General features: G+C 38.1%; 1 protein-coding gene across 5 annotated transcripts in view; it reads left to right on the forward strand.

The window, feature by feature from the left end:
• PLCG2 (phospholipase C gamma 2) overlaps nt 1-24,364 on the forward strand; it is an 80,708-nt gene that overhangs the window by 36,211 nt on the left and 20,133 nt on the right. For 4 of the 5 annotated variants that reach the window (XM_042797502.1, XM_042797501.1, XM_032990644.2 and 1 more), the window contains 18 exons: nt 107-154; nt 4,355-4,439; nt 5,194-5,277; nt 6,738-6,781; nt 7,956-8,028; nt 9,048-9,149; nt 9,323-9,441; nt 10,805-10,890; nt 11,843-11,963; nt 13,475-13,643; nt 15,497-15,601; nt 15,813-15,902; nt 16,906-17,084; nt 17,933-18,133; nt 19,420-19,539; nt 20,862-21,042; nt 22,394-22,462; nt 23,701-23,810. In XM_042797502.1, coding sequence (XP_042653436.1) covers nt 107-154; nt 4,355-4,439; nt 5,194-5,277; nt 6,738-6,781; nt 7,956-8,028; nt 9,048-9,149; nt 9,323-9,441; nt 10,805-10,890; nt 11,843-11,963; nt 13,475-13,643; nt 15,497-15,601; nt 15,813-15,902; nt 16,906-17,084; nt 17,933-18,133; nt 19,420-19,539; nt 20,862-21,042; nt 22,394-22,462; nt 23,701-23,810 — 1,986 coding nt within the window. The remainder of the gene's footprint in view (nt 1-106; nt 155-4,354; nt 4,440-5,193; nt 5,278-6,737; nt 6,782-7,955; nt 8,029-9,047; nt 9,150-9,322; nt 9,442-10,804; nt 10,891-11,842; nt 11,964-13,474; nt 13,644-15,496; nt 15,602-15,812; nt 15,903-16,905; nt 17,085-17,932; nt 18,134-19,419; nt 19,540-20,861; nt 21,043-22,393; nt 22,463-23,700; nt 23,811-24,364) is intronic. The other variant, XM_032990647.2, reaches the window with a different exon arrangement.

The following is a 24,364-nucleotide window of genomic DNA, read 5'->3' on the forward strand; positions in this document are numbered from 1 at the left end:
ATTTTTCTATTGAATTTCACTGATGGATTTTGATAGTTACTTTGCTGTGTTTTCTTTATAATTCTTAGATTAAACCTTTTTTCTTTTTTCCCCTCTTTTCCACAAGCTGGCTGAGAAAGCAGATCTATTATGTTGATCAAACTAGAAGAAATAGGTAAGAAGCTCTCTCTTTGTTCAGTTTGTTTTTAGTGAATTTTAGTTGCAGAATCTAATGTGGAAAGAAAATAAATAAATAAATCATCTAAGATGTGAAAGATGAGACCCCTGAAAATGGCGTTTGCTGTTCCTTTAACAACTTGAATTTTGCCTTTTGCTAAACACAGTGTGTTCATAGCACTCACTTATGTTCATGTAGGTGGTATAACGAGGAAACAAATGATGAAAAATAGTTTTGCTTTTAGCCTAGAGCTACCCTGCCAGAGTGTGGGAAGGGAGTTGTCCTCTTCCACAGCTGTAGAAATTCAGCTCAGCTGTGCAGATATGTTAGGTTCCTTGCTTTATAGAGGTCTTTGCACTTTCGTAGCCAAGGTGGAGCCCAGCAGTTTGGACTGTATAATCCACTGTGAGTTTTCCTGGGCAGCTGTATCACCAGTTCTTCCTTCATTGCCAAAGTGTGTTTGCATTGGTATGACTGCATTCTATTGTAGACAGACCAGAACCAGCTTTTAAAAGCTTGTTTGGGCATTCATAACAATGAAGCTGCATAAGTAGGATTCATCATGAGCTGCTAAAGATCCAGGGTAGATGTCTAAATGATTAGTCTTCCCTTGTTTCAGTCCTGATGGAGCCTGAACATGGGTAATATCTATGGTACCTAGTTTGAAAGTAGTCACAGCAGCAGTGAGCTATGAGGAGAACAGAACAGAGTATTAGGAGGAAGAAGAGATAAGAGATACCTGAGGATATTAGGGTAGAGGAGGAGTAGGAGTACTGGTATAACAGGGCAGTACTGTGTGAAAGAGTTGCTTTAACAGTAGGAAATAGAAGATACTCTTGAAGATAGATATAGAAAATATAGAAGATACAGACAGATATAGAAGGAAGTCAAGTTCCATGGTTTGGAATAAGGGCAAAATATTTTTTTTTAATTTGTTTTTTTGTTTTGAGCAATTGGTCAGGCTACATGGGCTTATCTCTGCCACATGTTCGAATAGACCAAAGCCAAAGAATCACCTCTGACCTGGTGCTTCTCACGTGAGAAAAGTCCCATGAGTTGTAGCTCCCAGTGTGCTGTGTAGTTTTCTATGTTTGAGTTTCAGTAGTTCATTTCAGGACCATGTGTGATGTGGGTTTGTAGCTTTTTCACAGCAAAGGAGACTTTTTTTTTTTTTAATTAATTCGGCTGCATACCTCTCCTTAGAGTTGCCAGAAATCATGTGACACTGAGAAGAATGTTAACCCCTCCTCCCCCACGTCTATTTACTATGATTTTGCTCTTTGTCTGGAACATGCATTCTATTGTAAGGCGTAATTCAGTGTAGAAAAGTACACGTGTTTTCTCCCTTTTAGGCCTTTTCCTAAAAGCAGAATAAAGTGTGGTGGTTCACTGTGTGAATGAAACTGTGTTATTGCAGGAAATAACCCCATTCTGCAGACAGCCTGTGGTGTTGTGCGGCTGGCTTCAGCGTGAGCTGAGACGCCATTTCGAAATGATGTTTCCTAAGCTGCCTAGAGTGGTGAAGGGGAAAGTACCATCCTATACTGGATATTGGCTTGCACCTCCTGAAGTATTTTGAAAAACTAGCTGTGCAAGGGGGGATATTTTTGTTAGGGATCATGAGGCAAAAGCACATGTTAGGATAGAGAAGCGCATATGTCTGATGAAAAGGTTTCACTTGTTTCTTTAGGGTTGTTTCATCACTACAGGGCAGTCTGGTTAGGATCAAGGGGACTTGCACTCTGGAGAATGCAGTTTTTCATTCTCTTGATAGATGATTCATGCTTTTAGAAAAATTCAGGAAAGGAGTTTGGACTGAGTTTCATTGTGTTTAGTATTGCAGTTTCTAGGGAGGTTAATTGTAAAGGTTAGACTTCCAGGCAAGTTCTGTTTCACAAGTTGAGTTTTTTCCAGTGTCAATGAAGTCCCAGTTCTTTGTTTTTGCTTGCACTTGTCTGGCCAGGGGAAATTGCTTGTGCTTCATGTTTAGGGTACAAATGGAGTGCATGTTCTTGCTCCTAAAGGTAGTGTTTTTTTCCAGAGGACTGGCGACAAGGCGGAAGGCCAGGCATTTCCTGAGTTCTAATCTGGCTTTGGCATGGACTTTGGCTAGGTTCCTTCTTACTTTGCCTTTTTCCCTCTCTACACAATGGATATGACAATATCTCACAGGGTAGCTGTTTGTATGGACACTGTAGAATAGAAGTATTACTTTCATCTAGGTGCTAATTGTTTTGTTGCTTTCAGGTGACTGTTCTGACCCTGTGTTTGCAGAGAGTTAATGGCTTATGAATTGCACTGTAGGTCAAGACAGAGTACCTTAGCCTTGGTTTGTCAGGTACTGCTAGTATTTGCATAAATGTTTTGTGGGCACTGGCAGTAGGATCCACAGATGTTGTGCTTGCATTCCCTTGACTCTTCCCCACTTCCTTTTGCTGCCGTGGATTCCTCTCATCTTCCACTCTAGGACTTGTCCCTGTGTCCTTCACATGTCCCACTCTAATGCTGTGTCTTTCTTGTTGAGACCTCACATCACTGCCTACTCAGAATACTCAGAGTTTGAGACTCTGTCCTCTAACATGTGACCTATTTTCTGCTTTTTACTATCTAAAGACAAGTTGCATATCAGGTGACTGAAATGGGGCTACAGGAGATGGCTGAGTTGGTGTACCAGCTTGGTGCTGCTGAATGGATGAAGTCTCACTTTTTCGTTTTCCTCTACTATCTTCACATGCTGCTAATCAGGCACTCCAGCCTCTTTTCTTATTCTGTCTGTGATACTGTTCTGGGCATGAGGTGGGCTGGGTGACCTCATGAAGCCACTGGAAAACTTGTTCTCTCTCATGGCCACGTAGTTTTCGGCTTGCCTAGCAAGTTGCAGCAGGTTAGCAGAAGGTTTGATGAGCATTACAGCTGGCTTATGGAAGCAGTGGGACCATAGCAACAGGAGAGCAGCGTGGGGCACAGAGAGGTGTTGGGGTTGCTTCTTGTAACAGCAGTGAGCTGTTAGATTGGCTCACAGGTATCTATGGCACATTTAAAGCATTTGAACACCCAGCTCCTTTAGAAATCAACCCTCTCTCTGTTGATACAGGAATTATAGTAGCATTCCCCTACCTCCTATTTCCATTTTGATGATGAGTGTAGCAAATATTGTGAGCTGCTCTGAGCTTGCAGTGAAGGAGACTAAGGCCCTAGTTACATCTAGGGCACTGGAATCAAATAAGAGGTTGATAAGAAGACTGGAAGCTGTGAAGCAAATTGAGGTTTTTGAAATAAGCTGTTCACAAGTTCATTTCTAATACAAAGTCTTCCTTCAACAAAAGAAGTTTGATGTATACATAATACCTGAATTGATGTATGGCCAGAAAGTGTTGCAGCAATTAATAAATTTAGCTTTGTATATAAGTAGTGCTTAAATACTTGGTGTGTTGCTTAAAATCTGAAATAAGTATGTCTAATTTGAAAGGCCCTGCTGTTATCTAGAAAACTTTGGGGTTTGGTGTTGCTTGTATATCACTGGACATTCTGAAACTTTGTAAAAAGGATCAGTGGGTCTGTGTAAATGGACCTGGAAGGCAATCCTCTCTGGGAAGACTTGGTTGTGAGAGCAGGATGAAGTCATGTTCAGATGTTGCAGAAGGGAAAAGTCTTGCTTCTGTGAATTGATTTTACTGTCCAAGTGAATAACAGCTGGAGAAAAAGGTTGTAATGGTAATGAAAGCTGTAGCTTTTTATTTTCTGTTTCTGCTCATCCATGTGGTATATCCTTTGTATAATGTTTTCTGTGTCTATATCCCAGTTTCAGTGGGACTGGAACAAAGGAAGAAAGGCTGCAGTACATCTGACCATGTGTAAACATCTACATTTGCACTGATCATCTAGATGTGATTAATTGCTAATGGAGATAAATGGGTGTCTCTGCAGCATGGTTCTTTTCATCCTAATATGGATGAAGTGAAATGCCTATTTCTAATTAAGTGAAATGCCTCTTTCTCCTCACTAACTAGAAAGCATGTACATCTTGCTCACATGTAGGTGTTATGTTTATAGAAGCTCACAGTTATGTGAGATGAGCCTTACCCAAAATATTTCAATAATCCCATTTTTGTGTTGATAGAAAGTATATTAGTAGCTGACTAGATACAGCAGAAATGTGGGGTTCTTGCAATCTTTTTTTCTTTTTTTTTTTCCCAGTATCAGTCTTAGAGAGCTGAAAACTGTCCTTCCCCAAGTAAACTTCAAAGTGAGCAGCATGAAGTTCTTGAAGGATAAATTTGCGGTAATTACCTGACAACTTACATCTGTTTGGTATTATCTGATAGGTGGTGTTACTTCTTTTCAGCATACTGCCTGTATTTTTGCTTTTTGCAATGTACAGTATCAGTTAATTTCTCAGCTTGGCTTTGCCTATATCTAAGGCTATAAGAAAGTATAGACATAAAAGTTCCTTCTTTTCATTGTAAAGTTGAGCAAAGCCAACACTGCCTTTTGAGCTCTGGTGGTGATACTGTGCGAATGCATAGGAAACTGTTTTATGTTTAAGATAAAATTCATATGTAAGAAAAATAATTTTTTTCAATATGATCAAGGAATACCATCTTCACTCCAACTTGTGCTAATATTAATAACTTCTGAAGGTTGTTTCCATTCCTGCAGGAATTTTAAATATCCCACCTTTTCCTGCTTTCCAGCTCTCCACCCATAAAGCATACACTCTTGCTTCTGTTGTTCCAGCTAGCAATGACTAAATGAGGCACTACCTCACTCTCAGTAACATAGTGGAAGTGGAATCAGGGTACCAAATGCAAGGCCAAAGATGTGGGCTAGGAACACTGTGTCACAAACCAAGAATCTGTTTCCTTGTTTGTATTCTGAAGAAAAAAAAAAAAAAAAATAAATGCATAGTTGTTAAAACGAAGTTGGACTGGAACAGAAAGTGTGAGAGAGTGGCAGCTGGAGTAAGAGCAACTTGCTTGCTGTGCAAATGCAGTTCAGGGACTTCTAAATTCACTGTGTGTTACCTTCTATTGTAGGAAATAGGCGCTCACAAGGAAGAGCTTAGTTTTGAACAATTTCATTTGTTCTACAAGAAAATCATGTTTGAACAACAGAAATCGGTAAGCTTTTTCATAACTGATCTTCATACTGTCAAACAGCTTGATCAGAATAAAGAGTGAATGCTGATTACTTTTTTGTTTCTCTTTGCCACTAATTTTCTTTTTTCCCCATTCTTATAACAGAAAAAGGGTATAGTACTGTAGTTGATGTGTAAGTAACAGTCACCATCAGCAATTGGCTTAAGAAGATGAGTTAGTCATTCATGTTGCTTCTTGTGTGTTGGTAGTAGATACATGCACAGATATAATGGGGTTCCTAGGAAGAACTTTTCTTGTGAGTTTGTTCAGGATGTAGAATGTCTTTTCATTAGGCTTGGCTGATCTCTTTACCGATAAGAGCAAAGCTTTTCCATACTTGTATTAATCTGTTATCACTAAGAACATTCTGTAAATCACGGGGATGTGTCCGGAGCATCAAATAACATCTGTTGTTGTCGTCATCTTTCATGCTTGGAGATTACTGGTGGTGAGTTTGTTACATGATGTGCATCAGACAGTTCTTGGGAGGCGTGAATGCAGAGGAATTACATTTTGGCTAATTTATATGGGCAACTGCCTGACTACTGTGTCCATGCATTCATTGCACAGATTCATGAAGCTGGTGGAAACTGCATACATTTAGTGATTCTGAAAGTTAGGAACCCTTTAAAACTGTGTGAAAACACATAATTTGAAATTACTTGCATAAATGTCTTTGTTGACGACGTGTTGATTGTTGATTAAACTTGCAGTTGCTAAAATAGAAGCTTTGTTAGTCAAAGTCAGTGCTGTTTCTTTTGGCAATAGAGCTTTCTTGTGCTGTTTAATGCTGAAATTATTGTGAAGTAACCAGGAAGCTCCAGTTACTTGACAGGATTTTAGTTTTGGCCATGAAAGTATAGTTAATTAGCTTGAGCAGAAAGTTGAAGAGTAGAACACAAAGTAAGGAGGCTATCTGACTGCCTTAAACTCTTGATATTGTCCCTTGTGAGTCATTTCAAAGAAACTCCTCAGTTTGTTCAACAACTGCTTTGGGTCAGTTGATAAGTTTCCTCTGATCTGTAACTATGCTGTGCCGAGCTGGAAGCAATTTAGGTTTTATATTCACATGAATAAATGTGGTGGATGATACATAAGTCTGGTTTCTTTGGGATGTCAAGCAACAAAAGCTCCCCAGAAGCGACTGATTGTGTGTATAAGGTGCTTTATCAATAGCAAGTTTTTTGCCTCAGAATTGCGTGTGTTCACACTGAAAGGCCTGAAGTGCAGTTGTGAGCCTTAGCAGTATGTTTTTTCTTATGAGTTTAATTAATAATGTGTCTTTCCAATATGTATGCAGTTTCTCTAGAGCAGACAGGTGTATATTTCCCCTTCCCAAACCAATGGACATTATTAGATGGAATTAGATAGAAAATTGCATATTCTTTTATTATTTATCTTTTCCCCCTTTTTTGTTTTTTCTTTTGTTTTTTTGTTTTAAGATTCTTGATGAATTCAAAAAGGATTCCTCTGTGTTCATTCTTGGGTGAGACTCTTCATTTGTATTATTCTTCCACATTTCCATATAGTTGTAGTGCTGCAGGATTGTTTTTTAATAACATCACTGGTTTTTTGTTCTGATGCTTTAGTAAGTCAAAAGAAATGATACATCTTTTTTGCATTCAGAAAGGTGAATTTATGGAAGTAAGTCCTGAAGATAATTTGATAAATATTTTTTACTTTCTGACTACAAAAATGTTATGGACTTGAATAAATGAATTTGCCTATCCTCTGATTTTACTAAGAGCTGAACAAAATCATGGAAAGACAATTTGATGGAGGAATTTTAACTTCAGTCTGGAGAGTGGTGTGGTGCACAGGCTTTGCCTAGACTTGAGCAGAATGCTGATAATAACAGTTTCTGCATCTTTCACTTGGTGGACTTGAAAATTTAAGATAGATGTGTACAGCATGAAAAAGGAGGTCACAGGCATTGCTAACATTTTGACTGAGAATTACACCAATTTACCTTGGATTTGAATATTCCAGACAGATTAAGGAAGTTATTAAAAAAGTTTGCTGTGAATGTACTATTTTCTTAGCCCTTTGTCATGTCATATGAATTAAACTTTGTGAGACTGCTCAAAAACACAGATTTGTCAAAGATGGGTAGGTTATAAATACCTTATTGATACCAGATGATGTGGCACTTGTGTCCTGCAAAAGGGAAAGCAGTTGTGCTTCTTTTTAATGGTGAAGATGCATCTTGCCTACTTTTTCAGGAGGTTTTGATCTATCACAGTAGATCATCTGAATAATACATGGAAGCGGTTATTTGTGGAAGTGTGGCTCTATGATAATTTAAAAGAACAGTGTCTCCATATGCTTCAACTAAACTTAACAACAGCCCTGTCAAGTGAATGCTGCTCATTTGCTACAAAGCAATGAGCACAGATTTGGTACTTTTCCCAGTGAATCACTATCAAAAGTATATCAGGAATCCAGGAGGCTTTACTTAAAGGCTCAAAGTACAGCAATTAGATAATACAATATTACAAGCCTAATCTAAATTCCATTGAAGTTATAAAAAGTTTCTTGATGGTGGAAGTGCATTTATACTGTGGATCCAAGATACAAATCTATGTCATTTTCTGCTATAACATGACACTTGCTCTCTTATTTCTTTAGCTTCACTTTCCCTTTCTTTTTTTTTCTTTAAGAAATACTGACCGTCCAGATGCTTCAGCAGTTCATCTCCATGACTTTCAGAGATTCCTGCTACATGAGCAGCAGGTGGGAAAGTTGCAGAAATTCTGAGTTCTTCTTCTTGAGACTGTATCAGAATTCTATGCTCATTAAAAAGAAATGTGATGTGACACATAATATGATTTATGTTAGCTGTGATACTAGGCCTTGGAAAGATTTCTTCTTCTTTGTTCCCACTGAGGTTCACAAGAAATATTATTTTTCATCTATATAAAGAGTTGGTGCACCAGAAGGTGAGAGAGAGGGCAAAGTAAATAAGGTTTTAACAGGTGTCTGTTTAGGCATGTAGATAGACAGACAGACAGACAAAGAAATGAACACTGGATATATGTCAAAGATGATAGCCTGGCCTAGTTACAGCTGTCATCTTAAGTACATGTGGGGTAAATGCCTTGGCCATGGCCCCATTTTAGCAGCTCTTACATAAAAAGCTGAGCTAACTGCCTGTGTTTGAGTCAAAGGTAATTTTCTATTGAATGGAGCCGGGTTGATGTCCCATAACAGCAAACAGATAAGGATGGAGGCAGGGATTGGACCAGTGTCTTCGTGATCTTCTATAATGTTATTTAGCACAGACACCATGGGACAAAATTGTGTGATATTTACTAGGTGCTGCTAAGCTTCAGGTTTGCAAATATGATTGAAAAGTGAGACTTACACTTCCTGTATAAGCTTGTTACTTTCTTTTTCTCCCTATTTCACTGTGTTAAAAGGACGTTCAGATTGCACTCAGACTTGAGAGAGATTGTAGTTCAGGCATGTCCTTCAGATTTTTTATGTGGTTGTGCATGCATATGTGTACATATGTAGTATATATCTTGTGGGCCTCCAGTCTATATCAAGGTACTTAGATGGAGATCTTCTTTTTTGCCCTTAGAAATCAACTCTTAAGATATGTGAGTACAATAAATATATTGGCAGTAAACTAGCCAGATGAGAGAGAAGTAAATCACATCTGTAGGTGTCTCTGTTCCTTATTTTATTTTATGTAGAATAACAGCACTACTAAAGTTTGGTGTTTTTTTTTGTATTATTATTATCTGAAGGAATCTTGGGCACAAGATCTCAGTAAAGTCCGAGAACGAATGACAAAGTTTATTGATGACACTATGAGAGAAACTGCTGAACCCTTCCTCTTTGTTGATGAGGTAAGATAATGGTACTTTCTAGCAGTTACTCATGGACTGTTTTTTCTTTCACTGCTATTTCTTAGTTTGTTAATTGGATGGCAGATCACCTAGGCTTCTCTTGCTACATTGCTGGGTTTTTTAGTCTTGTATGATAAAAACATTTAAATTCAGTCTCTCTCTTTGTATTGTAGTTCCTTACTTACCTTTTTTCAAAAGAAAACAGTATTTGGGATGAGAAATATGATTCAATAGATGCACAGGACATGAATAATCCTTTGTCCCACTACTGGATTTCTTCCTCTCATAACACGTAAGTTACTGAAGTCCCATCATCTGTCTCTGTTCAAACAGATCTAGCACATGTTAGGAGAAAGTAATACTTCTAAATTATGCCAGAAATATACTTCATGGATATGGGAAACCTTCCTAAAGCATGATGTAAGTGTAGCAAATACAGTTTGTGGGAGTCCTTCTTCCTCTTCTGTTAATATCATAGAGGTCTTGAGGTATAACCAACCTCAGCTGTCAGAAAACCCAAACCCTCAATCCTGTTACAAAAATAAAAACAAGTCTTGAGTTGAAACTGTTCCAGCCTCTCTGCTTTCAGAAATTAAAGTTATTGAAGGATTTTCCATTTTTCCCAAGCACCAACAGCCTTGTTGAGCTAATGTCAGCATTAATTATACCTGAATATAGGAATGCCATAAGGACCTCACTTATCCTGTGGGAAAATCCCATACTCTTAGTGTGATCTGAAGGGCAGTGGCTTTGTTGCCTTGGGAAGGGAGGCAGTGATGTGCACTATTGATAGACACGATGACAGTTTACAGTGTCACAAAGTGGAAAGGATTTGGTCCTGAGCAGGAAAGGAATATGGAGACCTTAAATTAGCACATCTCCTGGTCTGGACTTACTTGGCTATTCATGGTTTTGCCTGAATGATAAAGATTAGAGCAGACAGAGGTGCCTGAGGCAGAGGAAAAGTGCTATTTGCTCTCCATTTTCTTTGTTATTTTGAGTTTATTTTACAACCAGAACTTTGAAGGCCTGGGAACTGTAGTTTTGTTGTTACTCTTTATAATTTTATGCTTAGTAATGTAGCTGCAGATTTCTGTAGCTTGTGTCTAAGATGTCCAGCCCTTTTCCTTGACAGTTTGTGGTATGCAAACTCTTTAGCCCAAATACAAACCTACGTGATGATGAGTTTGAGCTGTCTTCAAATGAAGGGGATTTACTCATTTAGCATTATAATGAAAAAAAAGGTGTAAAAACAGGGAGAAGAGATGAAGTTAAATATTGCAGGGAATGAAAGAATGTGGATATGGATATAGCTCATAGGTGTATTTTGAAGTATAGGGTGTGGTACCACTCTAAATACTCTCTACATCTGTCCAACATGATTATGCCTCATCATGATGAGGTTTAGATATTTTTCAAAGCTCATGATTTTCTCCCCATAAACGTTTCAGTTAGAGTTCGTTGATGTTTATATTGAGCCTCTGATAGCATCAGGTTCAACAGAATCCAGTTGTTCCATTGGAAGTAAAAAGAAAAAAATTTTTAAAAAAACCCCATACATTCTCCAGGGCAGGAGAAAAAAAGTCATCCAGTGAGTGAGTGGGAAATGGTTGAAACTGATTGGCTGTCTCTTACATTTTCCTTTTACTCCTTAGATATCTGACAGGAGACCAGCTTCGAAGTGAATCTTCCACAGAAGCTTACATCAGGTGCCTTAGAATGGGATGTCGATGTATTGAGTGTGAGTAAAGAGTTTTTGGAGTGGTTTGTAACATGCTGTAAATATAGGTAGAGGTTCCCTTGTTTACCAAGAAAGAAAAAAGAACTGAAATCAAGAACTAGTTTGTTTTCTGAAGTTGAAGTTAGTCATATAAAAAACACTGATTCCCTAAATTTTTTTTTCTTATGCCTCATTATTGCCCTGTTTGCTTGCTTTGATGCTTGTTCCCGTGGAATTTTAAGGTCTTTCTAAATCTCATCTCACTGTATACCAAAAATTAAATCTTGGATCTGCTATGTGAAAGCGTAGGATTTAATATGGAATTACTTGTGTAGTGTAACAGTTAGATAGTTTATTTGCCTTCATTGTAATACAGACAAGGCCAAGGCATAGAGATTTTTGTAATGTGGTGTCATTTGTCATCTTGTTTAACTTGCTTGTAAATCAGTTGGTGTCTTTTTGCATTTATTTTCCACTAACTGTGTATGTGTCTTCATCCCTGTGCTTGTTTACCTTACTGAAAAGTTTGTCTTGAATTTTACGTTATTTCACCGGTTATTTCATAAAACGTGTTGATACTGCCTGTTCAATTTGGCTAATGCAAAATGTATCTCAAATTGAGAGTTTCAGGGTTAAAATCAACAAAAGAGATAAGCTGTCAACTTGCCACTTACTGGAGTGTATTTATCCCTGGAAAATTATTGTAAACTAGTAGACTGACAGTATAGCTCCCTTATTTCCAGGTTCTCGCATGATAATGCTTTGGGAAAATTTTGTATTTAATTTGTATTGCTCTTAAGTGAACTTATTTTCCTCTGTGAGAGATATAAATTCATCTAATAGAATATTTTATTAGAACATTAAAGTCTATGACTCGGTATGTGGAACACTGAAAATCTGGATGTATTCTTTCTACTAGAGTTACTTAAATAACTGCTTGATCTTTTCCTTTTTCACTGCTTGCCTTTCCTAGTGGATTGCTGGGATGGTCCTGATGGGAAACCCATAATTTACCATGGATGGACACGGACAACAAAGATCAAATTTGATGACGTAGTACAGGCAATCAAAGATCATGCCTTTGTTACATCTGAGTAAGCTTCGATTTTTTTTTTTTTTTTTTTTTTTTTTAAGTCTATTTTCATATGCTTAGACCTTCTTGAACTTATTTTCTCTGTACTCTAGAGCACAAAGTAGTAGGAGAATAATGACATTCCAGTAGTCTTCATTATTGCCAAATGTGGGTCTTTAATAGATTCAGTTTTGAGGAAAAGTCCAATTGCATAACAGTTTGCTGCTAAGGAAGACAGTGTGTACCTTAAAGTTCCCATATCCTTGCTTGGGTCTTCTTTTACTAAATTGAAGTGTGAAACTTCCAATGTTGAATAGTATGTCTCTTTTTTTTTTTTTTTTAATAATAAAATACTACAAGTGACAAACAATATGTCTATCAGGTGATATTCATGTTGTAGGGGAGGTCTTAGCTGAGAAGACTTAGAATTCATAGCATGCCTCCTGAACTGCTAACATGGGTTTAAATCTGCATCTCTGCTCTGCCCTTCTATAACTTGTTCTGAGATATCCTTAACATGAAAAATATTGCCCCAAAATTGGGAAAGAGATTGGGCTGTCAGTGTCCTGTTTTTCTATTTTACCAGCTGGACATAGAGAAGTGTTATTTTCACATGTAGGACAGTGTCTGCACAGGCATATTGTGTTAATGACAACCATAATACATGATGCATCATGGTTTCAGACTGTCAGTACTGTAAATGCAGTCTGATGCTTCCCCTACTTGCATTAAGGGATAGACTACCCAGAAGGAATATCAAAGTATTTGCTGGATATGCAGGGACAAAATGAGAAAAGCCAAAGCTCATCTGGAGATGAAATTGCTGAGGGATGGGAAGGACAACAGGAAAGACTGATACAGGTACAGTTGCAACAAAAGAAAGATTAATAAAAATATGAGCCTGCTGCTAAATTGGACAAGAGACTTAGTAACTGGAGAAAGCTGAAGTACTCAATACTTTCTCTGGTTCAGTTTTCTATATTGGGGCTAGAGCACATGATTTCCAGGGGGGAGCTTGCAGAACCAAGTTTGTTTAGTTTCAAGAAGAGGTTAATGATGGAGTCTGGTTGCTGTCTCCTACTACCTAGTAGACAATTATAGAGAAGATGGGGCCAGACTCTTCTCAGACTGCATGTGAAGGAAAACAGACACAATTTTGAGGAGAGGAGAAACAATTTTTCACGTAACAGTTCTTTAACACTGAAACTGTGCCCAAAGAGGTTGGAAAGAATCTTTGTCCTTGCAGATACTCAAATCTTGGCAGGACAAAGCTCTGAGCAACCTGAGCTAACCTAGGAATTGGGCCTTGACAAAGAAGGGGTTTGAACTAGATGGCCTCCTGAGGTCCCTTCTGACCATAACAATTCTATGATTGCACATCTGTTATTATCTGTTGTGTCTATTCCCTTTGTTCATGTTTGCTTTAAATATTTCCTTTGATCTTGGGGGCTGAGTGAGTGTGCTGTTTTCCTTGCCTTGCCAGTTGCAGCAAAAATAAATTGTCTTCATTCACCTTTGTTTTCTCCATCAAAGATACCCTGTGATTCTGTCAATTGAAGAGCACTGTAGTGTAGAGCAACAGCGACACATGGCCAAAGTGTTCAAGGAGGTATTTGGGGATCAGCTTTTAATGAAGCCTATTGAAGCCAGTGCCGATCAGCTACCATCACCAACACAGCTGAAAGAAAAAATCATCATCAAGGTAGGCTTGCTTTGTGTGCTGGTAGATAAAATAGGAAAACAGGAGCAGGAATCAGAAACACTACTTCTGGTTTCACAGCTTAGCCGTTAGTTTCTGTTGAGACACAAGAAACCTCGTGCCTGAAGTGTGTACTAGTAACATTTTGCAATATTGTACGGAGTTCTGTAATACAACATATTAAAGCACTCAGTATTGGTTTTCTTTGCAATAAGTATTGCTAGTTCAAGTGCCAGATAGAATGTCAGCTCTTTTCTAAAGGTCTTTCAGCTCCTGAAATGTCACTGCTAAATTTCAGCAAGGGTTCACTGCTGCAGATGCTTGTCATAGACTTCTTATACAATGTGGCCTGCTTAAAAATAATAAAAGTATGTTCTTTAATAGAAAGTTAGATTAGTGTTCTTAACTTTTTTTCCAAAGAATGCTTCTCATTCAGCTGAAACCCAAAGTACTTGCAGACTGCATACTTAAGTTGTCAGGATTGCTTGCAAACTTCAAAAATTGATGGGTTTTTACTGAATCAGTGTGATTTGAATAAGCAATTTAGTGAGCCACTTGTGAAACACAGAGATGCTCCTATTAGAAGGCAGTCACTGTTAGAGTGTCTTACCTTCTGGGCAATACAGATGCTTTGCTCAGTACTGTTGTGCAACAATGAGAGACAAAACCAAAAGAAGACCTCTCAGACTGAAGCTGCAGTAGGACTTTTCAAATTAGGTGGAGAATCTGAGGGCTGCTCATCATCTTTTTAGTAAAATAATTACTTTTGTCCATTCTTCAGTTTTCCAGCTCTTGTAAAAGTATTCCATCCTATGTATTAAACATGTAAACACCAGAAATAAGGGTAGATAGGTATAAGCATATGGCTCTTGAATTAAGACCGGAAATAATACACTCCACTATAAGATGTAAAACTTCTGTGTTTAAGTGTTGTTTTGTTATTTTTTTTTCTTTTTTCCCCTCCAAACTGTCTGCTGTTACCTTGCAGAGCATAGAGGGGAGTTGCATAGGCACAAGAATAACATGACATACCTGATTTAAAGGGAATTACAGACTACTATGAGTCTGCACAAGAGAACTTCCATCACTCTGTCCTGTCTAAAAGAGCATGAGAGTCTTCAGCTAGATCAGCACCTGCTAGTGAGCTAGTTGTTACTTGGCTTTTGTTTGGAAAATGTCAGTAAATAGTCAGAGGCAGCTCCTACTTCAGGGACCTGTGGAATTTTTCAGATAAGCCGGTCAAATTGAAATCTATCTACAGTAGGCTATGCAGAACTGAATGTAGTTGAGAACTATTAGATATGAGACAATCCCATCATTAACTGCAGTTAAGTATTTGATGTTACCCTTAGCCCCTCGAGCCATTGTTTTTTGTGAGGATTCTTAAGAAAGTAGAATTTATCCCCTCTTGTCATAAAGGATTTCTCTTCTGCTCATTTTTCTTGTAGAGTGAATTCCCCATGCATTTTAATTCCATATTGTTTTGTTTTGCTTTTTGTTCCTTATGTCCAGCTCACTGCAGAGGGATTCTTGTTTTATCATTATCTGTTAGTATGTGTCACTTCATGTTTTCTGTCCTCTAAAGAATGGTGAGCTCTTAAACTATTTGTTTCTTCATTGCTTCTACTAAATTTTTAACCTTTATTATGAGATTTAAATTTTAAAGAGAGAAATTCCAGCCCTGTTGCGTAAAGACTTGTGGAACAGCTGTTGTTATGGTAATGACAGAAGAAGGCTGTGCAATGGAGGGAAACGCTACCAGTAATACTGAACATGCTGAAATATGATGACCAATTTTATATATGATTCCATGGGAGTGTATGAATGAGGTGGTTTTTTTTTATTTTGTTTTTAAGCACAAAAAACTGGGGCCAAAGGGAGACATTGATGTGAACTTGGAAGACAAGAAAGAAGAAAAACAACAACAAGGAGAACTTTACATGTGGGACACAATAGAACAGGTATCATTTATGTGACATTAGCTACAATTTGTTACTAGGGTGTGTAATACTGAAAATTTACATAAATTTTCTCAATATTTGTGTAATACTGTCAGTTGAACAGATGTGAATGAGGAGAAGAAGGTATTGTTTATTTTTACACCTTGTTGAAATTGTGGTTAGTGAGTTTCCCTCTGTTTTGTTAATGGTTTTAATATCTCTTAACTTTTAGAAATGGACTCGGCACTACTGTGCTATTGCTGACGAAAAGCTTTCATTCAGTGATGATATAGAACAGAATGCTGATGAAGATTCATCAAAGGTGATAGCTATGTTTTGTTGTTTAAGCATGTTTTTTTTATTCTCTTAGATTATTTCAGTACCTACCGGTGCGTATTTTTTATGTCGATGTTGAAATTATAGAGAATCCATGTCCGATAACAAGTGTAAAAATATTTTTAAAATTTGCCAGGATACTCCAGTTAACCCTATTTTTAATAAAATAACTTTTTCTCTTGGCTAGTTGACGACTTACAAAGAGGAGTACAAAAACAATGAAATATAATTTTGGTACTTAAATGCTAATGCTGATGTGTACACTGACAATTGAAGCTTTTATATGCCTTTGGCTAAGTGTTATTGCTATTCTCAAACTAGACAGTATGAGGAACTAAGTTCGTGTTAGTAATACACTACACCTCTTACACGATCCATGTTGTTCATTTCACATTTGCAGTGTCACAGGTGAGCATGTATTGACTACTATGCATGGTAAAGCAGAAAACATGAGGCTCACTAAGGGTTGCAGTAGCAGTGATGTTCAGCATGGTTTCTTGTTCTGACCTTTTGGTTTTCTTTGTGTGCCCTTTTGTTGCTAACATGTATGTGCGTGGTTCAGAGATGTCTCTGCACATGCAGAACATTTTACCCATTCACCTAGATGTTAATGTTGGTAAAATAATTAATGTGTAAGGAAGAACACAGATGAATCCTGGAAAAAGCTGATTAGAAACTCTCTGAATTAGCAGTATGATGTTTTACCCTTGAAAATATAAATCGGTGTTTGCGTTGCTGCATTATTTCACCTACTGTTGATTATATATTTGAATAAGACTGAAGTTGATTGCTGCTCCAAAGAAATGGCTTGACAGGAGAGAAGAGTCAAGGGTGACTACAAAAGTGATTGGCTTGTTTGTGGAAGGAGAGTTCAGAGCGAGGAAGAGCTGAAATCCTGAAACAGTAGATTGTTATATCAATAACAAGTACTTTGTTTCAGAATCAGAAAATTAGAAATGCACTATAAAAATTCTCATTTTCTGATGTAGGAGGTGAAACGTACTGAGCTACACTTAAGAGAGAAGTGGTTCCATGGGAAAATGAAAGAGGGGAGAACAACTGCTGAGAAACTGCTCCAGGAATATTGTGCTGAAATGGGAGGCAAAGATGGGACATTCCTAGTTAGGGAAAGTGAGGCTTTCCCTAATGATTGCACCTTGTCATTCTGGTATGGTGATTGTCATAAATGTTTTATGTGGGTTTTGTTTGTTTTATGGCATTGCACAAAAATGTGTGTATTTTTCAAATATGCATTTATAGCTTAGAGGAAATAGGAATAAGGAGTAGCTATAACTTCTAAAATACTATTGATGGGATTGTGAGAGACCACTTTTGAAATTGAACTTCAGGGTAGCATAGTGCAATTTTGGCAGAGTAGGCTTTATTTGAAGTGTTACAGTTGTAAAGAGAGGACCGACTGGTTTGATTTCCCCCTTTCTCCCCCCCCCCAGTTTTACTAGTGCTGTAACAGGGTATAGGATTTATTTCCTTGATGAGTGGGCTAAAATTTGATCTTTTAATTTATGGATAAGTTACTGGTTTCTACACTGGAAAGGTGGTCTCATGCGTGTATCTTTATTAGCAGAGATTGATCTTTTCAGTGTAAGGATCCTCTAGAGGGAAAATAATAAAAGAATTTTCAGGGTGTTTTTTTTTTGTTTGGTTGGTTTTTAGGTAGTCTAGGTTCTTTTTATTTCTGGTTGGGACATTCTGAAGAATAGTGTATCAAATGGATTTCTGACCCAGAGAACTGTCAGAGCAAATTTTGCAGGGAGCAAGTGTATACCAGATTCTAAATCACCGTGGGTTAAAAGTTATTATTTTCAGTCCTGCAATCTTACTTGTCAGAATTTTTGTTGCTGTTCTTACTGTGATTGCTTTACAAGATGATACAGATTTCTTGCCTGTTCACAAGCTCACCAAGTAGTTGACCAGGAACCGGTGAGGAAACCCTTCAAAAGAAGAAAACATGTTATGAAACCTTCCTTTTCCTTATGCTGCTCTTATTTTCTTCAGGAGGTCAGGTAGAGTCCAGCACTGCCGGATCCGTTCTTCAAGTGATGGGGACAGTGTGAAATACTACCTGACAGACAACCTCACTTTTGATAGTATCTATGATCTCATTCAACACTACAAGGAGGCCCACTTGCGATGTGCTGAATTTGAGCTGCGTCTGACTGATGCTGTGCCGAATCCCAGCCCTCATGAGACTAAAGAGTATGTACAGCAGAAGGCAAGCACTGGGGTTGTTATGTCAGTGTCCTTTGCATTGTTTTGGATGATCTTGGATTTTTGCAGAGGAAATTATCTGGATTCAGGAGCACACCTGAGTGTTGCTTGTCCACAGATGTCATAGGAATAGGCTTCCCTGAAAGGTGCTGAGTAAGATTACTGACTTTGGAAGAACCTAGTACAACAGAGAGCAGTCACTGGGAAAGCAATTTACTAGCAGCAACTAAGAAAATCAGTGAGAACTGTAATGCTGTGGAAGTGTGCCAATTCCTTGTCTCTGCTCAGTGTTTTACAACACCCAGTGCGTCAGATTAGATATTTAGTAGTTGGCTGTGGTCTGGCAACTAAGTGGTCAGGTCTGGGCCATCTGGAAGCTCTGTTACTGGGGCAGTGAGCCCAAACAGTTACGTTTTCCTAATCCCACCCTCCACCTCGCCCATGTCAGAGATGGTTGGGCTGGCTTTACCCCATGCTGATAGGAAGTAGTATAGCTTGGTGTTTATTTCCAGCTGGTATTTGCCTGATGCAGATCCTGGGCAGAACTTGCTCTTGTTTGCTGGCAGAACACTGTGATCACAGCCCTTACTGAGAAAAAGTAAATATCCTTTGCATGTGAAATACTGATCGGTGACTCTAAACTTCTTTTTTGATTCCGCCGCCCCCCCTCCCCACCCCCCCCGGGTGGTCTGGGAGTCTTTGACCACCCATAGATAACTTTGGAAGCTGGCGAGAGTGCAGTTTAAGGGTTAGGCTTTCCTGCCTTTCTGTATAATGTGGAGATGTACTGCCAGTATAAGTGGCTACAGCTTCACTGAAGGTGCATTAGGTCCAACAAAGGTCCATCCCCACAGTGAAAGATAAAATCAAGCTCTAAATAAAAGAATTCAAATGTCATCTATTTTTCTTTTGTCTGTGTTTGGCTTTTCCTTAAATCTACTATGTCAAAACTGAATAAACTACTGAAAACTGAATGGCAGACTAAAAGCTGGATCCAGTGCCTTTGTTTCAGGAAGAAATGCAGATTTATGTTTTATGTTTTCAGACAGATAAGGTGTTCTGATACATTCTTGATACTTTCATCCAAAGTAAGCTCCTGTGTTAAAATGTTTTGTAATAATTTGCTGTCATAGGTGGCAAGATGGGGAAAATCTAATGCATAATTTTTCTTGTAATGTGTGAAACGGTTGTTAATAACACTGCCTGTTATTCTTACTGAATGACATTTGACAAGCTTGTAATCCTTTGTCCAATTTGATTTTTAACTGTTGTAGTTGGTACTATAACAACTTGAGTCGGGGAGAGGCAGAAGACATGCTGATGCGAATTCCCCGAGATGGAGCCTTTCTGATTAGAAAGAGAGATGAGCCTGATTCATTTGCCATGACTTTCAGGTAACAAAAGAGAGATATGACTACATTACCTAGTAGCCCAAAAATATTCTGCTTTTTATTATTTAAAAAATACTGTGGTCTGTTTAGAGTCATAAAATTCTTGCTTTCAAACTTTGAGTAATTAGCATGGCTGATTTGTGCAGCAGGTCCATGTGTGGGAGTGTGTACAAGAGTTAATTTGTGACTGGAATTAACCTTTATGCTTTTATAAAGAATATTTGGGCACAGACTGTCCATTTCTTCCCATACAGAGCTGTGCATGGCCATTCTTCAATTCCTTGAAACTCCTTACTACAGGATGTTATTTTGAAGTTTTCTTTGGTGCAGGTTCGGCAGTGATTCCAGGTCCTTATCCCCTGGGAATCCTGCCCTGTCATACAGCTTACCGAAATGAAATGTCAGAGTGAAATTGTTCGCTTTTCTTCTCAGGGAAGGTATTTTTGAAACTGTGGTTCTTGAAAGGACATTAACAAAATGTATAGAATTGTGGTGTTCTCTGTTGTGCCTTCAAATCAAATTGCATTTCTCTGAAAATGCATATTTCTGTAACATAAAATTGCTTTGAAAAACAAATACTTGTTTTCCTCTTATTTACATGCCTTACTTCAATACTGTGTATTGAAGATGTCCAGAATTCCCCAGTTCCTGGTATACTTTGGTTTGAAGCTTTCTGCTGTTACTAAGGTGGATATTGAAGTAACTTCCGCTGCACCATCTCAATAAAATCATTTCACAGTGGGGAAAACAAGAAGTACCAAAACTTCAGCAGCTTGAAAAGGATGCAGGGGTCTTCTGTGGGTGGGATGGTTGTCAGTGGATGGTTTTACTGTTATCAGTGCAAGCACAAACCTTGTTTTCAAGCACAAGATATTTTATTTTTCTTTCAAAATGGATTCCTGTAGTTATCAAAATATCTATAGGGAAGGTACAGTTACCTGTTTTGAAGGGAGCGTGGCTGTCGCTTAGGGACAGTGGCAGAGCAGCAGCAGTGGATTCCAGAGAGACTCTCAGTCTGATCAGAGACATTGGTGTTATTATGAAGATGACAGAATACCTATCTGTAGGGGAAAAAAATAGGGAAATTTAGTCTAAGCAAAACCATGAATTTGTCCCAAGGCCTTGTACATTGTAGAAAAGTGAGAATGTCTCTTTGTGAATTTAATCAGGCAACTAGAATTCAGTTTGAATAAAAGAAGCTTTGGAAGAGGGAGAAATTATTTCACATGATTAAGATGCACAAATCAGTTTTGTTCCAGTTTACTTCACTGATGCTCTCACCGAGAGTACCGATACCTTTTACAGCATCTGTACTTGTTTCACAGAGCGGAGGGGAAGGTGAAGCACTTCCGAATTCAGCAAGAAGGTCGCCATTTTGTGCTTGGAACCTCGGCGTATTTTGAGAGTTTAGTGGAGCTGGTAACATACTATGAGAAGCATCCGCTGTACAGGAAAATGAAATTGCGTTACCCGGTGACTGAGGAGCTGCTGGAACGCTACAGCACAGTAAGTGATGGTCTTTGCACAAGTGCCAGTTGCTGTAGCAGACAAAGTCCCAGATCTTGACCTGAGGGTGCTGGATTTGATTCTGGCTGTCATAGATGACCTTTCAGGGAGGTTAAGGAGGTAGTTTTCTTGTCTGTGAAATTGAGGTGATTATACTGACTCCTCTCACAAAGGTTTTGAGATATGTGAAGGAAAGAGCTTCACCTCTGATTACAGGTCAACTCTTGCCTTCCTCACGATTTCATTAGAAAAGCTGCTCTGAGAAGGTGGGGATTGTTACTCTGCTAAAATGAATTTTTGATAATAGCCTCACCTGCAGTTGGCCCTGCCTTCTGTTGCTGGAATGGGAAAAGATCTTAAAATTATCATGCAGGTGCCAATTGCTAAGCATTTTAGAAAAAAATGAAATATTCTACTGTGCCTCTTGCTCTGGGTGGGCAGTGGCATTCACTTCACCACACTGGAGCCATCTCAGGGATGATGTCCAACTGCCTTCTGTAGTAAAACTGAAAAGTACCCCTGAAGACTTACTCTTTGAGATAGGCATGAAGAAATCTCCCCAGGAGATACTTGTCTCTGTTCATTAACTAAACTAGGAACATGGATACTTACCTTAGGGTAGAGGCCTACTTTCGGAATGGATGTGTTTCATGACCAGAGAGTTTTGTCAAAGTAACTGGCTTTTGAAAAGCGTGAGATGTGGTCTTCTGTTTTCATATATATGTCTGTTAGAAGCTGCAGGGAAAACATGTTTAGCATGTTTGAGGAAATCAAAGTCTGGGTTTTTTGTTTCTTCTGGGGAGACTAAAAGGGACTGAAAAGATTTTTAGACCTCAGGATTTTTTATAAGGTTGCCTATAGCAAAGGTTCTGTATCCTAGGACTGGATCCAAATGGGGACACAAGGAGCGAATAAAATGAAAAATATGACTGTGTATATTGTGTTAGAATTTTTATCTGCTAGTGAAACTAATACTGGAACAAAAGTACTGTAACACCAAAACCATAAGTGTAGGTATTGTCTTCCCTGGTTGCACATAGCTTTGGGATTGAGAGTATCTTTCTATCTGGCTTACTAAGAGATTCCTTTCTAAGGTACTGCTGTTTCATTGTGTTTTACTGTTCATTAAACTGAAGTATAGGCAGGTTAAATAAAAAATTCACATTCAGCTATGTTCAACTATAGAAAAGGGTATAACATAGGTTATACCCATATATATGTTATCCCTCCTCTTCTGTTTGCCTATGTATTGTCAGAAAGGTGGTTTCAGCAATGAATTTTCTAACATTAAGTACTTTTATAATTTTTGATTCATGTAACTTCATTTTTTTTTCCTTCTTCCTGTTTTTAGGAAAAAGATATTAACTCCCTCTATGATGTCAAGATGTATGTGGAACCCAGTGAAATCACCCCTACAGTGGTATGCTTAGAGAGATACTCACATTTACTGTAGACCTCTGAAAATTATGAGACTTGTTTATTGTTTTCCTGTTAGCAGTAATGAAAGCATTAGGCTGCCTGATTTATGGGGGACTGGACAGCAGAAATATAAAGGTGTGACTTTTTTCTAGCATCTCTTTAAAATTTGTACCCACATGCTTTCTTCTGTGCAAGTCCTTCATTGATTCATCCATAGTGGGAATTTGGGCACTTTCTGCTATTGAGTCTGTGGAGGTAATTTGATTTGGCATGCATGCTTATGCAGGTATGCCCCCAAATCAAATAACCTATGTGAAGATTTAATCTGAGAAGGCCCAGTCCTCATGGAAAGAAAGTACGACATGTAAACCCCAGGTGTGCGTGTGTGTGTGTCTGTTTATGAGCACTGTTATTTGTCTGTGCACCAAATTATCACAGTTCCATTAGCAAACGCGGCCTGCATGCACAAATAGTTGCAGAATTTATTTACGTGCTTTCTATATAAAACCGGTGGTTTTAGTTTATTAATGAGTTATTAAAATTTGTTGTCTTTTAAGATATATATAGTGATTTAAACACAAATGGCACAACAAACATCTGCTATCTCTGAATCTTGTTAGGGCCGGCCTACTTGTAAATTCTCGTAAAAATACACTTGCTTCTAAATTTTGGGGCTGTAATTCTTTTTAGTCTTTTTGGCCAGTGAATTTGCACTGCTGCTGAAGAATTTAGGTAGTAGTAAATTCAAGATAAAGAAATTGCTTGTCCTGCTAAAACTGGATTTCTCCCTAAAAGAAATGTGACCAGAAGGATAGCCGATGTGGTTATAAAGTGGAGGCTCTGCAGGCATCTAGGCCTACAAACTCTAACTCCATATGAATACATGTAATGAAGGTAGAGGATTGATATTTCACTGTGTGGTTTGATTTTTTTTTTTTCCTTTTTTTTTTATTTTAAATTTTTTCCTACAGTAATTATGTTGCAGCACCCGTAAAAGATTCTTTTTCTTCAAGTTGATAATAGCCGTTAACTAGCATCGCTTGCTTCCACCAGTAGATGGCACTCTGGAGCTTTAGTATTATATTTTCTAGGCTTCATAGCCAAAAAAAAAAAAAAAAAGTGATCCAGTCCCCAGTCCACCCTCCTTTATTTATTTTCATTTTTTTTTTAAAGATTGTGTTATCGATTATTTTATGATCCCTCCCCCTAGATGACCTTTTTGCTCTGTTTTTCTTAAAGCCTCAGAGAACAGTGAAAGCCTTGTATGACTACAGAGCCAAAAGAAGTGATGAATTGAGCTTCTCTCGAGGAGCTTTAATTCATAATGTCACAAAAGAAACTGGAGGCTGGTAAGGACAAAGATTCCTCATAGGAGAACTTCTGGTGACTTACTAGGTGGAGTTAAAAATTGAGCTTTGGGTAGTAGATTTTAAAAACTTAGCCTGTTGTCTAATTGCTGCTTATTAACTGTGGTCTCATAAATCTTAATGCCAGTGTATTTAAAAAAATACCCAAACCCCCTCATCCTCAAGTCTCTTTTCATGTCTTTTCCATTTTTCTATCCTGCAGCAATAACTTCATCCTGTAGAACCATCATAGCTCAGTGTATCCAGCATTTTTCCTTTACTACATTTATCCTTTCTGAACACTTGTTTTCTGGGTAGTCACTCATCTATTACCATTGTCATTGCTCTGTTTCTTTCCTTAATCTGCTAAATACTTCTCAGGAATCAAACCTACCTTTTTTAGTTATCTGTACAGTTTCCTCTTGTGAGAGGTTTTCTTTCTTAGCTGACTTGTAAATTGCTTGGAAAGCTTGGGAATCTAATGTTTCCCTGTAGTTTCTGCAGGGTAATCAACCACATAATAGTATTTTTAGTACTGGAGGGGGAAAAAGCCTCTT

Source organism: Tyto alba, unplaced genomic scaffold, assembly GCF_018691265.1.
Source record: "Tyto alba isolate M040663 unplaced genomic scaffold, T.alba_DEE_v4.0 Super-Scaffold_26, whole genome shotgun sequence".
NCBI classification, from domain to species: Eukaryota; Metazoa; Chordata; class Aves; order Strigiformes; family Tytonidae; genus Tyto; species Tyto alba.